The 13,226-nt window shown below is 42.0% G+C and overlaps 1 protein-coding gene across 5 annotated transcripts in view; it reads right to left on the bottom strand.

Moving 5' to 3' along the window:
* Positions 1-13,226, bottom strand: part of Sec24d (SEC24 homolog D, COPII coat complex component) — a 98,459-nt gene that overhangs the window by 25,446 nt on the left and 59,787 nt on the right. For all 5 annotated transcript variants that reach the window (XM_052731088.1, XM_052731085.1, XM_052731086.1 and 2 more), the window contains 3 exons: positions 8,685-8,809; positions 2,166-2,357; positions 1,311-1,404 (listed from right to left, as the gene is read on the bottom strand). In XM_052731088.1, coding sequence (XP_052587048.1) covers positions 1,311-1,404; positions 2,166-2,357; positions 8,685-8,809 — 411 coding nt within the window. The remainder of the gene's footprint in view (positions 1-1,310; positions 1,405-2,165; positions 2,358-8,684; positions 8,810-13,226) is intronic.

Here is a 13,226-nt window from a genome sequence, read left to right as displayed (position 1 = left end):
CACTCACTTATCATTCCCTTCAGATGTAAACACATACTTAAAATATCACTTTCAGTCTTTGTTTAAAGTGGAATGATGTTTAGGGTCCTTTATGAATTATGATGTGTGGAGAGATTTACAAATGAACTTCTCATTGGAGGAGAGAACATCATTGACAACAAAGCAAACATTTTCAACGTGAAAAAGAACAGATAGGATTTTGTGTGTGTGTGTGTGTGTGTGTGTGTGTGTGTGTGTGTGTGTGTGTGTGTGTGTGTGTATGAGAGAGAGAGGGAGAGAGAGAGAGAGAGAGAGAGAGAGAGAGAGAGAGAGAGAGAGAGAGAGAGAGAGGTGGAATACCATAATGCCCAAAGCTTTCTGTTGAACAATAATGGCTTTCAATGGAGTAGACTCTAATACTGCCAAGTCACGTGTGATATGAAATCTACTGTTAGTTTTACATTAAATTGGCAATTATTCTGACAGCTGAAGGAATCCACAATACCATGAGCAAATGCTCCTGATAGCACACCTGAGCACTCAGAAATCAGAAAACCCAGACAAGAATCAGGTACTAAGGTCAGAACTATAAAAACAGATGCAACATTCGTGTGGGATCAGTTCATAAGCTCAGCCCTAGACTACCACTAACCCTGTTTGCTTGTATTATTCTTGCCATTATTACTATTCATTCTATTTTAAAAGTTGGTGTGGACTTAATCTTAATAACACAGTTTTAAAACTAACTTCAGGAATGAGCTGTTAAAGCCAACAGGTTTGACTACTGTGATAAAGAAACAGCGATTAGGAATAAGGCCTTCTAGATCACATTGACTTCTTCAATCCTAGGAAGACAAAATGTCATTTGAGCTCAGCCTTCCCAGTGGACACAAGGACAACATCTCCTCCACTTATGACAGTCAGTGAGGCCATGAGCATCAGTCACTTCCATGGCATGAACTGTCCCCAGGCCTTGCCTTTGCAGGTTTGAAAACCCCAAGGACGGGAATTTTTCTCCTCGTATGTGATAGTTCTGATTTGACTGAACTAACTTTAAAACTAGATCACAAAGAGTTCATCCAAAAGCCAAAGAGAGGGGAAAGCTGAAACCCTGACAAACAGCTGTTCTGATGCTCACAGTGCTCGGATGTCAACCCAGGGAGTGCTTGTGGCTCGGGCCATGTCCTCCTGAAAACTGGGCAAGTTTAGAAACCCTGAGAACCTAGGGACTTAACGAAGACTGTATTTCTTTTTACACACAAGGTTTTCCTTCTTAATCTCTCGGTCACCAACTTCCTCTGCTATCACGGAGAGGTGGCCATTTCTCTCACCTTTAGTGCTTCCATGCCGGCCTGGATGACAGGAGCAAAGACAGTCTCGTTTTCGTTAGAGTTGGCAAACATCTCAGGAATCTGGTCCAACAAACTGAGGGAAACAAGCGGGGCAAGGGTTTTAAATGCTCAGCAAATCTGTCCTAAACTTCAGAAGATAAATCACTGATGTCTCAAGCCTGAACACATGTGACATTTATTTGATGAACAAGCATGTGTGGGTAATTGTTACCCACAGGGAATAGGTAACCTGATACAGACACTCCTTAAGGAAAGATATTTTAGCATAGTCTGGCACCAAAACCTATTCTTTGGATGGAACCTTTGCTAAATTACCCTCACTGTAGACACTTTTTGATTCATTATATTACCTATTTATAATACCCAGGACTCTTTAAATAATACTCTATCTTAATATGTACAGTACATGCAAGAAATGCATCCTTTTCATTCCCTTTCCATCAAGGAGAAAGAATTTTTTTTTTTTTTTTTGGTTTTTTCGAGACAGGGTTTCTCTGTGTAGCTTTGTGCCTTTCCTGGAACTTGCTTTGGAGACCAGGCTGGCCTTGAACTCACAGAGATCCGCCTGGCTCTACCTCCCGAGTGCTGGGATTAAAGGCATGCGCCACCACTGCCGGCAAGGAGAAAGAATTTAAAGGGCTGAGAGTGAATAGTTTTAAAATGATCTACACCAGAGAGGGGTAAATCTAACATACATGCCAAGAGTTGTATACTCTATGCCCTAAGCCCCCTGCTAACGACAAGGCTAAACAAGGTTTGTAGTTGAATGGAAACACAGTGTGACTTAAAACATGCACCTAATCTGCATCTAATTAGAAGACACTTGATATTTACTTGTGAATCACAGATTGAGAGTCTTGATAGTTGACAAGGAAGCCATCCAACAAGGGAACGAAGACCTCCCCCACATCGGTCACCACCATCATCTGAGGTTGGGCCAAATTACTCTTCACGTTGAAGAAGTGCAGGACTTTGTTGTATGTGATAAAGCCAACTCGAATTGCAGATGTCTCCTCATGCTCCTCCCTAAGAGAAGAAACAAAGCCGAACTTCAGGGGCAAGCTCTCAAGAACACAGTTTGGCGCTTGCTCAAAGGCGATGAAGGTGCCACAGACTTGGGACTCGGAGAACACTTTGCCTTCTCAAGTCTTTTGCCTGTGAGACAAGGCTTCTACCTAACTTCAACAACTGTGCCTCCTACAGAACATAAGAAAGGCATATTTAAAGTTCTGACTTCAATTTCTATTCTCCTTAGAAAGCAATAGTAAATCATGGCAGGAAGGGATCCAGATTACTTCAAAAATAAGCAGGTTGACAAAGGAAAACATTCTCAAAATTCTAGGTCAAGAATTAGATATTATGAAAACACATCATACATATTTGCTCATGTGTTTCTTTTTCTTTCTTTCTTTTTAATTTTTTTTTTTGGGGGGGGAGAATCTTTTCAAGATGTGGTTTCTCTGTGTACCCTGGCTGTCCTGGAATTCACTCTGTAGACCAGGCTGGTCTTAAACTCAGGGATCTGCCTGTTCTACCTTCCACATGCTGAGATTAAAAGCATGCTACACTATGCTTGGCTTCTTTTCATTTCATAGGAAATTAGACTTTTTAGAATTTCCATGAACAACTTGGGCTTACTACATTCATATAAATAAAACGTCACTCAAAAGCCACTGAAAGACCAAACCAATGGGGCATCACAAACCACGGGAGAGAAGGGATGCCTGAGTTACCGATGGGACAGTTGTTTGCATCAGGAAAGAACTTTCAGCTCCTGCATGGAATTTCTACTACACATCCTACAAAATCTCAATGTAACAATAGTGAGATTTTAACAATATGCCACAGAACTATATAATAGCAAGAACTATATGTAAATATAGTTATAAATAAGATGTCTTGTGGTGGTCATGATAAAAAGATGAAATCTCTAAAACTGCAATAAACAACATCTTTTCTTCCAGGAATTCCAAACAAGTTGTTAATGTTCCAGAAAGTATAGGAGAATGAACTCATTCACCTCATCTGTAGTGAAGATATTCAGAATTTAGTGGCACAGGCTGCAGTTACCTGCTTACTGACTGCATTTTTACCCACTTCCGACTGCCTTAAAGTAAACTATCCATGCCACAGGCACTCCAGGTTTCAATGGAAGATACTACACAGCGCTCAGTGTCTCAACGACAACCACAAAAAAGGCACATTGCATTTCCCTTGACTCTGCCATTTCAGTGAAATGTCATCTGCTTAGGATATTTTTCTTCTGAAGAAGGGTGTACTCTTCTCATTTCTGAATTTTCTCCATAACATAAATGATGCCTTGAGGCTGTGGCGGTGTTGTCTGTAACCCAAGCACTTAGGGGATAGAGATAGGAATATCAGGCGATTAGGGCCAGCCTCGGCTACATGAGAGTGTCTCAAAATACTCAAATAATCAATGAATGAGGTGTGTGTGTGTGTGTGTGTGTGTGCGCGCGCGCACGCGCGCGCATGTTTATATACGAGCAACTTGAACACAAGGAAAAAGGAAATGGAAATGCCCACCAAGAGATATCTCAGGTGGAAACGTCAGCCTCCACTGCAGACTGCTGGCTGAGTCCAGGCTGACAAGAACCGGTTTTTACCTGTTTCACTTCTTTCTTCAATGTGGTTTGTGATAAATGAGTAACGTTTAAAAGGTCCTCATTACCTATTGCCAAAGCAATGAGTAAATGCTTTCATTTTGGACATTTGCAATGCTTTCAGAAGTGAGAGTTCCCATCTCGTTGGTTAAAACAGCTATAGACACACATAGGTGCCTCCTGAGCTGTGTGACTTCACACGAGCAGCTGCAATGCTACATGCTACGCCACCCTAAGCGACACTACATACACTGCACTGCTTCTGGGCTTTCTCTGCTTCCCTGTTATTAAAATCTTGCTTGTCAAGACCAAGCGTAAATTCTTCCTCCTCTACGAAATCTCCCGAGGCTACCAGCTAGAAATAATTTCCTCTTCTAAATTCCTGTAAAGCGTTTCTTAGTGTACAGCGCAGCTGGAAGTTAATGGAAGGAAATGCCCAAGACTTACCTACCACCAACCCCCGGCCCCATGCCATTCCACAAAGCATACTGTGGTGGAGAATTCGAGTTTTATTGAGGATGACTTACACGCTGGTGAAACACTGGACTGTGGGGTGGCAAATCAGAGCTTGTAACGGTTAATCCTGATTGTTAACCTGACTGGATTGACAATCAACTGAGACAAAGATTTCTGGGCATGTCTGTGACAGATTATCTAGATCAGGGCAAAGACTCACCCTAAATGTGGGCAGTAACATTCCTTGGGGGAGAGTGCCTAGACTAGATAAAAAAGACAAAGCTGGGCTGGAGAGATGGCTCTGTGGTTAAGGGCATTTAGAGGTCTTGCAGAGGACCTGAGTTCAGTTCTCTGTACCCATATCAAGTGGCTCACAACTTCCCATAACTCTAGCTCCAGGGGAATGTGACTCTTCTATAGAAGCCTCTGTGGGCACCTGCACTCGTGTGTACACACCTGTAACTGACAATAAACAAATAGAGAGAAAGAGCACTGTACAGTGGTGTGCATTTCTTTCTGCTTCCTGACAGCAGATGCAATGCAGCCAACCTGCCTTGCCTTCCTTGCCGTGATGTTGTGTACCCACAAACTGTGAGCCAAAACAAACCCCTTCTTTCAGCTGCTTCTGTAATAGAAGTCTAAAGGTAAGCCATGACGGTGCAACCCTGGTTTAAAATCAGCCTGTCTAGAAACACTGACATGTGCAATGAGAAGATGCTGCAAATCATGGTTTTTTATTTGACGAACAGTACACCAGCACATCATGCACTTGCCTATGTTTCCTAGTAACCTTTCATTGCATAAATAAAGATGTCTGATAAATCATGAGTGACTGATTCTCTTTTCATAGTCAAATTGCAGTCAATAAGGCAACACACACACAGACACACACATAGACACACAGACACACACACACACACACACACACACACACACACACACACACACACACAAAGAGAAAGAGAGAGACTCACTCCAGACTGATACCTCTCCCTGGACTTGGGCATATTCTATATAGGTGGGAAAGAGCACCTTGGGACCCACAGGGATAACTGGCGATCTAAATTAACATTTTAAAAGAGTATCTAATCAGAACATCTCACATCATTGTAAAATTTATCACTCATCTTCATAGAAACATGCTTTTTAATTTGAGAAACAACACAAAACTTGTCAAAAATTCTTCACAAAACTGTCCTAAAATTTCCTCAACACTCTAACATGTCACATGAAGAAAACTGCCTTTCCCCATTAATTATGTATAACTCTGTGGGGTACATGCAGGACTGTATCCTAACTCTGTGGGGTACATACAGGGCTGTATTATAACTCTGTGGGGTACATAAAGGACTCTGTATAACTCTGTGGGGTACATACAGGACTGTATCCTAACTCTGTGGGGTACATACAGGGCTGTATTATAACTCTGTGGGGTACATAAAGGACTCTGTATAACTCTGTGGGGTACATACAGGACTGTATTATAACTCTGTGGGGTACATGCAGGACTGTATCATAACTGTGGGGATACATGAATGACTATAATAGTCTGTAGGGTGCTTGAAAAACTCTGTATAACTCTGTGGAGTACTTGAAGGACTGTACATAGCTCTGTGGGGTACATGAAGAGGTCAGGAATTAACAGGTCTTCCTCTTCTGCTTTTCAGCTACACTCTTTCCAACAGCAGCCAGATTGTTTAATAGTATGAATCTGGCAGAGCAATACCGCAGACACTGGTAAGCAGATAAGCCACAAAATTTCAAACTCATGAATTTTTATTAACTTTAGACAGCTGTTTTCTTTTGTACTGCCCCTGTATATTTATGTGTGGACAGGTATGTGTGGAGGCCAACAGACAGCACGGGATGTCATCCTCAGGGTGCCAGCCACCTCCTTTGAGACAAAGTCACTCACTGGCCAGGAGCTCGCCAATGACACTAGATCAGCTGCCAGCCACAGGCCCTGGCATTCTTACCTGGGTCCTGGAAATTGAACTCAGGCCCTTGCACATGAAATAAAATAAAATGAAGGCAAGTGTTTATAAGCTGAGCCGTCCTGCCAGCCCCATTTCCAATATTCACTTCATCAACATTGGGAAGAAACAAAAGTCGAAATAACCCAATGATTTGATATGAACAATGGATGAAGGATTTTAAAGTTTTTCTTCTTTGTTCCAAAGAAGTCAGAGAATCTAAAAACTTTTCAAGGCCAGATGCGAATTCAAAGTCAAACAGAAAAGAAGGGGCTTTTCTTTTCAGAGAACATTCTAGAACACCAAGCACACGCAGACTGTTTTGCAGAGACCATGCAAAGCATGTCACCCACTATAGTACAAGACGAGCCGTCAGATCGATGGGGCAGTCTTACCGTAAAAAAAAAAGATAAATAAAAAATAAAGCCGCATATGCGCAGAGACCAAAACCAATTTCAGTCCAAGAGCAACCAGGTGTTTTTAAAAAAATGAAGACAGCTGGCCTGAGAATGCACAGCTCAGAGAGATTTGAATAGTGCCGGAGAGTAAGCAGCTGTGACCTTTGACTCTCCCCTCTCGTCTTCTGCAAAGCCACACATCTGCTTCAGGGGGTGCGGTTACAGTGGGTTAAACACCAGAAGGTGTGCCTTCAGATCTCAGACCAAAAATGCTGCCAGCTTCACACCACTGCTCCTGGTAAGGAACACGGGGTTTGCGGAGTGCTGCTGGTGAAGACAGGCTAGCCTGACCCAGTGGGAGACAATAAAAGGGAAAAATGGTTCCATTTTCAGAAACAGGAGTGGTTCCTTATAAACTACCCCTTTCTTATAGACTAAATGTGAAATTCAGATTTGACCTTGAGTCAGCCCATGGGCAGGCTCCATGATGAGGCACATACTATCTAGCCTCTAATAGAAAACGGGTCCGTCTCAAGTCCCTCTGAAAACGACGTGAGACAAAAGCTGTCTTAGGGCATCTGGGCCTTTGCTGCCACCTGCAGCTGGCTCCAGCTGACTTTTCGCCTCAGGCCAGTCTGAAGTCACCTCAGTGTTTCTCAAACATCCCCACGGCTTTCCAAACCATCTCAACAATATTATGAGTTCAGCTTAACAGATACAAACAAAAGTGCTCCTGGGAGGTCCAGAGCCCACTCGTCCTCCTTCCTCACAGACAAAGCATCGGGTTTGATGGAAAGACTACAGAGGAGCGGGCGTTCAAAGGCCAAGAAGCACCATGGCTGAGGAGTTCCTCCTCACCCAAACTCCCCTGTCCAGGACAGATGTCGCCCTGTGTCATCTCAGCAAGACAGAGAGGAGGAGAAGGGTGTGGAACGCACATATCCTGGCTTCCCCATCCTCTGAGCCTGGCCTCTCGGCAGAAGACAACCATGCTCCATGCTCGGTATTAGCTCCAGTTCCAAACAGCTAGCTTGTGCACAGAGACAACCAGAACTTAGCTATGATTTTAGTTTTAATGGAAGAGACCAGAGAGAAAAACAAAAGGATACTAACAGCTTCTTTCTGCCATTTTTTTCTAATCTCTCTTTGAGGGTTTTATTTACATAGAAATGCTTTTTGGGCACCCCTCTCTGACTTTTCAAAGCAAATCTGGTTTATTTTTTTCCTGCCGAATTTAATGTAAGCTATGCATGCATACAATTCTATTTGTGGTTAAAATTGCCGTCAATTTTGTTTCCCTTTCTCGTCTAGAGCAGTAGCATGCCAGCAAGTCTTCTAAAGCAGGCTGCAGTGGTGAAGGACAGGGTAGAGGCACCTGCTTCGCTGCAGGTGCATGAAGAGCTGCTGCCTTCCCTTCTGAGAGCTGCTTGCTGGAATGGCAGAGAGAGGCTCACCTCCCTCACACGGCTAAGTCAGGACACACAAGCAGCAAGCAGGATGGAGCTTGCTCCCATCGTAAGGGCAGAAGGGAATCTGGCTAAAAAGATTCCCTCCCTTCATATGACCCTCGCTTAGTTTTCTGGAACCCTTTGGACTCTGCCACTCCCAGCAACCACCAGCTTTTCTGTAGCAGACTTCCCAAGTTTTCCCACATCCTCACTGTTGGGATTCTCCTTGTCATTTCTAAAGTATTCTGAGATGCTCCATTTGTCCGTACTGTTTTTCTTTCTCTGTTTCCTTTTCTTTTCTTTATGCAAACATCCACTTGGACATTTTGGATATTCAGAAGAAGGGTGAAGTTTGGTTTATGACTACAATGTTCCCATTAGCCAATGATGTTCACCAGCCAGTCTGGACCAGCTTGGTGACACAGTATCACTCACAGAAGACCAGCAGTTCCCTTACTTGGGTAGTCTCTGCAGCACAGTCTTCAGCTCTTCACAGATGAGCTTGACCAGTCCATTCTTTATGTTACTGTAGGAGACGTCAATCATGAAGATAAAGGCTGGGGGGTTGGGCGGCTTATTCTTCTGCAGGAAGGCAAACACATCACACAAGTAGATACAAAGTCAGTATGTCTCATAGTCAAATGTAAACACACTCTGAGGACTATTAGATGCTTCGGTCAATACTTAGGATATAACATCTGCGAATCAAATAACATGCTAGGAAACTCAGTCCCTGATGCTATTCAATAAGTAAATAAAAGAAGCTGCTTAGTTTCCAAGTTATGGCATGAGCTTTCTATTATATTGAACAGAGATGGCTCACTTTCAGATCTCCAGAGACCCCCTACTGTGACTGCTGCAGCGAGGTCGAGCATTGGGCCAGCCTTGCATGCAATACACTCCCTTTTAGGAGGAAATGTATTGGGGGCCCTGAAAAGGAATGCAGAAAAGGAGTACAATTGGAAATCAACATTTTTGGAAGATAAAACCAAGCCTCATTAACTGGGATATCATGATTTTCAGGTGTCTTGCCACTTCCTTTGGTTTTAGATATACTTTTGTTTTGTTTTGTTTTGTTTTTGAAGCAAGGTCTTGCCATGCCTCATGCTGGCCTCAAACATTGTCCATTATCTTGTCTAAGGCTCTCCACTGCGGGGTTACAGGAATCTACCAACACACTCAATGACAGATATGAAAATGTCTACTAAGATTTAACTGCATACCTTCAAAAATGTACATTATAAAATATTTTCAAAACTCACTTCATATCTGTGGTAAAGAAAAATGGCCCCTTTCCTATGTCTCTGCAGCAGTCACTGTAACAGAAAGCAGCTGTTAGGAAAATGGGCTCTCACTGTTTCCCAGTCTGGCTGCTGTCCAAACAGCTCATAAGGAAGTGATCCTTCAGTTGGGATTTATAAAATGTTTGGAAAAGAAAGCCGCAGGCAAATATCATCAGTGACCTCCACTAGAGAGTAAAGACCCAAGGCCAAGAGTTTTTCAACTTATGGTAAAGCACAAAAATGTTCTAAAATTAAAATATATTTCCATTATTATATGATTAGATGATAGCGATTACAAATGATCTCATTGATTCAGTCTGTATCTATTATAATAGACATAATACCATTCTAATAAAATACCCCATCTCAAATAAAAACTTATAAGACTCAGAATTCAATCTGAAAATGTCACTTTTCCATATCCAAAATCAGAACAGCCAGGGAACTGTGCTGGTGTCTACATGAGAATTTCTTCTGAATTCCCAAGTTCCATCTCCTCTATTCCATAAAATGGATTATACCAGATAAAATAGCAACCAGTCTCATTAATTAAAGCATAGCCTCTTGGTGACCATCCCAATTGTATCTTATACTCTCTCATACATTCCCCATAAGTCACTCCTCACTGACCTGTTCCATAGCTCTAGCCAGCTTGTCTCTCTAGGAATCCGTCACCCACTAAGACTTGTCCTCAACATGTGTAAAGTTAATCTGCCATTCCTCCACACCACATTGTCTTCTGGGTTCTGTCAGGAACAGCACTTCATGACAACTCAAAGGTTTCAAACCTGAAACTGGACTTTACTGTTCTGTTTCCCTCAGCCATTTTTTTTTAAAATGGTTCTTCTGGTCACTTGGTGTGGACCCAGCCCCTCGCCCCAGCTCTTTCCCACAGACCCTCTCAGCCTTCCCTTGTGGCCATCTCCATTCTTTGTGTCAGCCACCAACCTGCAGAAACACTTTGTACCAGAGACCCGCACCCCACTGGACTGAGACACCAGTAGACGATCTTCACTCTTTCCTGTCTTCGACTCAGGTCCTCTGGACTCACTCTTAGCCCTGCTGCAGCTTGCCTGCAGGAATTCCTCCTCTTACTCAACTGCCTACCCTAGGGATTCTCCCTCTTGGTGCAGACCCAGGGTCCCCCATCTCAGCCTTTCCTCCTAGAGCATCTCCATCCCTCTGTGTCATGTGCCAACTGGCAGACACGTTCTCTATTAGGAACCCCACAGCCACCACACTTGCCTAGGATCCAGAGTGGGCAACAACAAACAATGAACAGAACATCCACCCAACAGGGACAAAACCAGATATCTACAGCAGGAAAAAAAACTTAAACACCATAGTTCCAAATGGATCCTAGCACAAAAACACAAATATGAACAGCCAAGACAACATGCCTCCTCCAGAAACCAGCAACGCTACTGCCATGGGCCTTGAGAAAAGCACTTCAGCTGAAGCATAAGACAAGGAGTTCAAAATAGCAGTTATGAACACACTCAAAGACCTTAAAGAAGATATAGATTAATGCCTTCATGAACACTGAAAATACAAACTGCTGAGTGAAATAATGAAAACATTTCAAGATAGGAAAGTAGAATTTAACAAAGAGATAGACCCACTAAAGCAGAGGTTCTCAACCTGGGAGTCGAACAACTCTTTCATAGGGTTGCCTAAGACCATCCTGAGAATCAGATATTTACATTACAATTCACAACAGTAGCAAAATTACAGTTATGAATTATCAACAAAAATAATTGTATGGTTGGGGGTCACCATAACAAGAGGAACTGTATTAAAGGATCAAAGCATTAGGAAGGTCGAGAACCACTGTATCAAAAGAAAACCCAAACTGAAATAAAACTGGAAATGAAACATTTAGAAAGTCAAACAAAAACATCAGAGGTAAACCTCACCAACAGAGTACAAGACATGGAAGAGAGAACTTCGAGTGTTGAAGACAAGATGAAAGAAATGGGCACTTCAGTCAAAGAAAATGTTAAATCTAAAACAAAAAAAACAAAAACAAAACAAAAAAAACCCAAAAAACCCAGGGACAAAACATCCAGGAAAAGTTGGACACAATGAAAAGCTCAAATCTATAAATAATAGGAATAGAGGAAGGAGAGGAAACCTAGGTCAAAGGCGTAGAAAATATTTTTAAACAAAATCATAGAAAACAAATTCTCCAACCTAAAGAAGGAGATGCCTATCAAGGTATAAAAAGTATATAAAATGCTAAAAAGACCAGAACAGAAAAGAAATGCCCATGACACATAATAATCAAAACATTAATCATACAGAATAAATTAAGAATATTAAAAGCTGCAAGGGAAAAAGACCATTAGAATAACACCTGACTTCTCAATGAAAACTCTGAAAGCCTGAATGGCCCAGATGGGTGTTCCACCAATTCTGAGAGACCACAGATGCCAGCCCAGACTACTACACCCAGAAAAACTATCAATCACAATCAAAGGAGAAAGAGAATCATTCCATGATAAACCAGTTTAAAAAATCTCTACCTACCAATCTACCCCCACAGAAGGCACTAGAAGGAAACTTGAGTCTGAAGAGGTTAACTATACCCAAGAGGGCACAAGGAATAAACCATCCAAGAACAGTAGACAAAATGGAATTGGTTCCTTGAAAAAAGTAAATAAGATTAACAAAACTTTAGCCAAGTTAACCAAAATATATAGAGAGAAGATCCAAATTAATAAAATTAGGGGGAAAAGAAGAACATTACAACAGATACCAAGAAAACACAGAGAATCACAAGTACATACTTTAAAAATCTGTATTCCACCAAACTGGAAAACCTAAAAGAAATGTACGAATTTCTTCATATATATAAAACCTTCCAAAGTTAAGTCAAGATGAAATAAACAATTTAAACAGACCCATAATCCCCCAGTGAAACAGAAGCAGGAATTTAAAATATCCCAACAACAACAATAAAAAGAAACACACACACACACACAAAACCACACAAACACAGGACCAGCTGGATTCAGTACTGAATTCTACCAGACCTTCAAAGACAAACTAATGCCAAGACCCCTCAAACTGTTTCCACTAAATAGAAACTGAGGGAACACTTCCTACGTCTTTTTATGAAGCTACTATTGCCCTTATACCAAAACCACACAAAGATCCAACAAAAACAGAAAATCACAAACTGATATCCCTTGTGCAAATCTTTTTGAGACTCTGGTTTTCTTTGGAGAGTACACCAGAACCTGATTTCTGGATCACATGACAATTCTAGTTGTGATTTTTAAAAGAGCTGTGATGCAATGCTCATTTTTTCCCCTACTTGTACCACTATACTTTGTAGCCTTAAGTTTCTCAGGTCCCGCCTGGCCCCCCATGGTCCAGACAAATCTCTGTCACCCCCACTCCTGCTCAGACCCAAATAAACACACAGAGGCTTATATTATTTACAAACTGTATGGCCTATGGCAGGCTTCTTGCTCACTAGCTCTTTTAACTTAACCCATTTCTATTTATTTATAAGTTGCCACATGGTCGTGACTTACCGGTACTTTCACAACTTGCTTCTCCTGGGGGTGCTGGTGTCTCCCTAGACTCCGCCTTTCTCCTTCCTTTCTCTCTCCTTGGATTTCCTGCCTGCCTCTAAGCTGCCTTTCTTTTCCCTGTATATGTTCTTTTATGCATTGGAAGATGACTAGGATGTACAAAGGCCTTACCAC

This window comes from Peromyscus californicus, unplaced genomic scaffold, assembly GCF_007827085.1.
Source record: "Peromyscus californicus insignis strain IS unplaced genomic scaffold, ASM782708v3 Scaffold_9__1_contigs__length_137607984, whole genome shotgun sequence".
Classification (NCBI taxonomy): Eukaryota; Metazoa; Chordata; class Mammalia; order Rodentia; family Cricetidae; genus Peromyscus; species Peromyscus californicus.
Note: the sequence above shows the minus strand (reverse complement) of the source record. Positions and strands in the feature narration are given on the sequence as shown.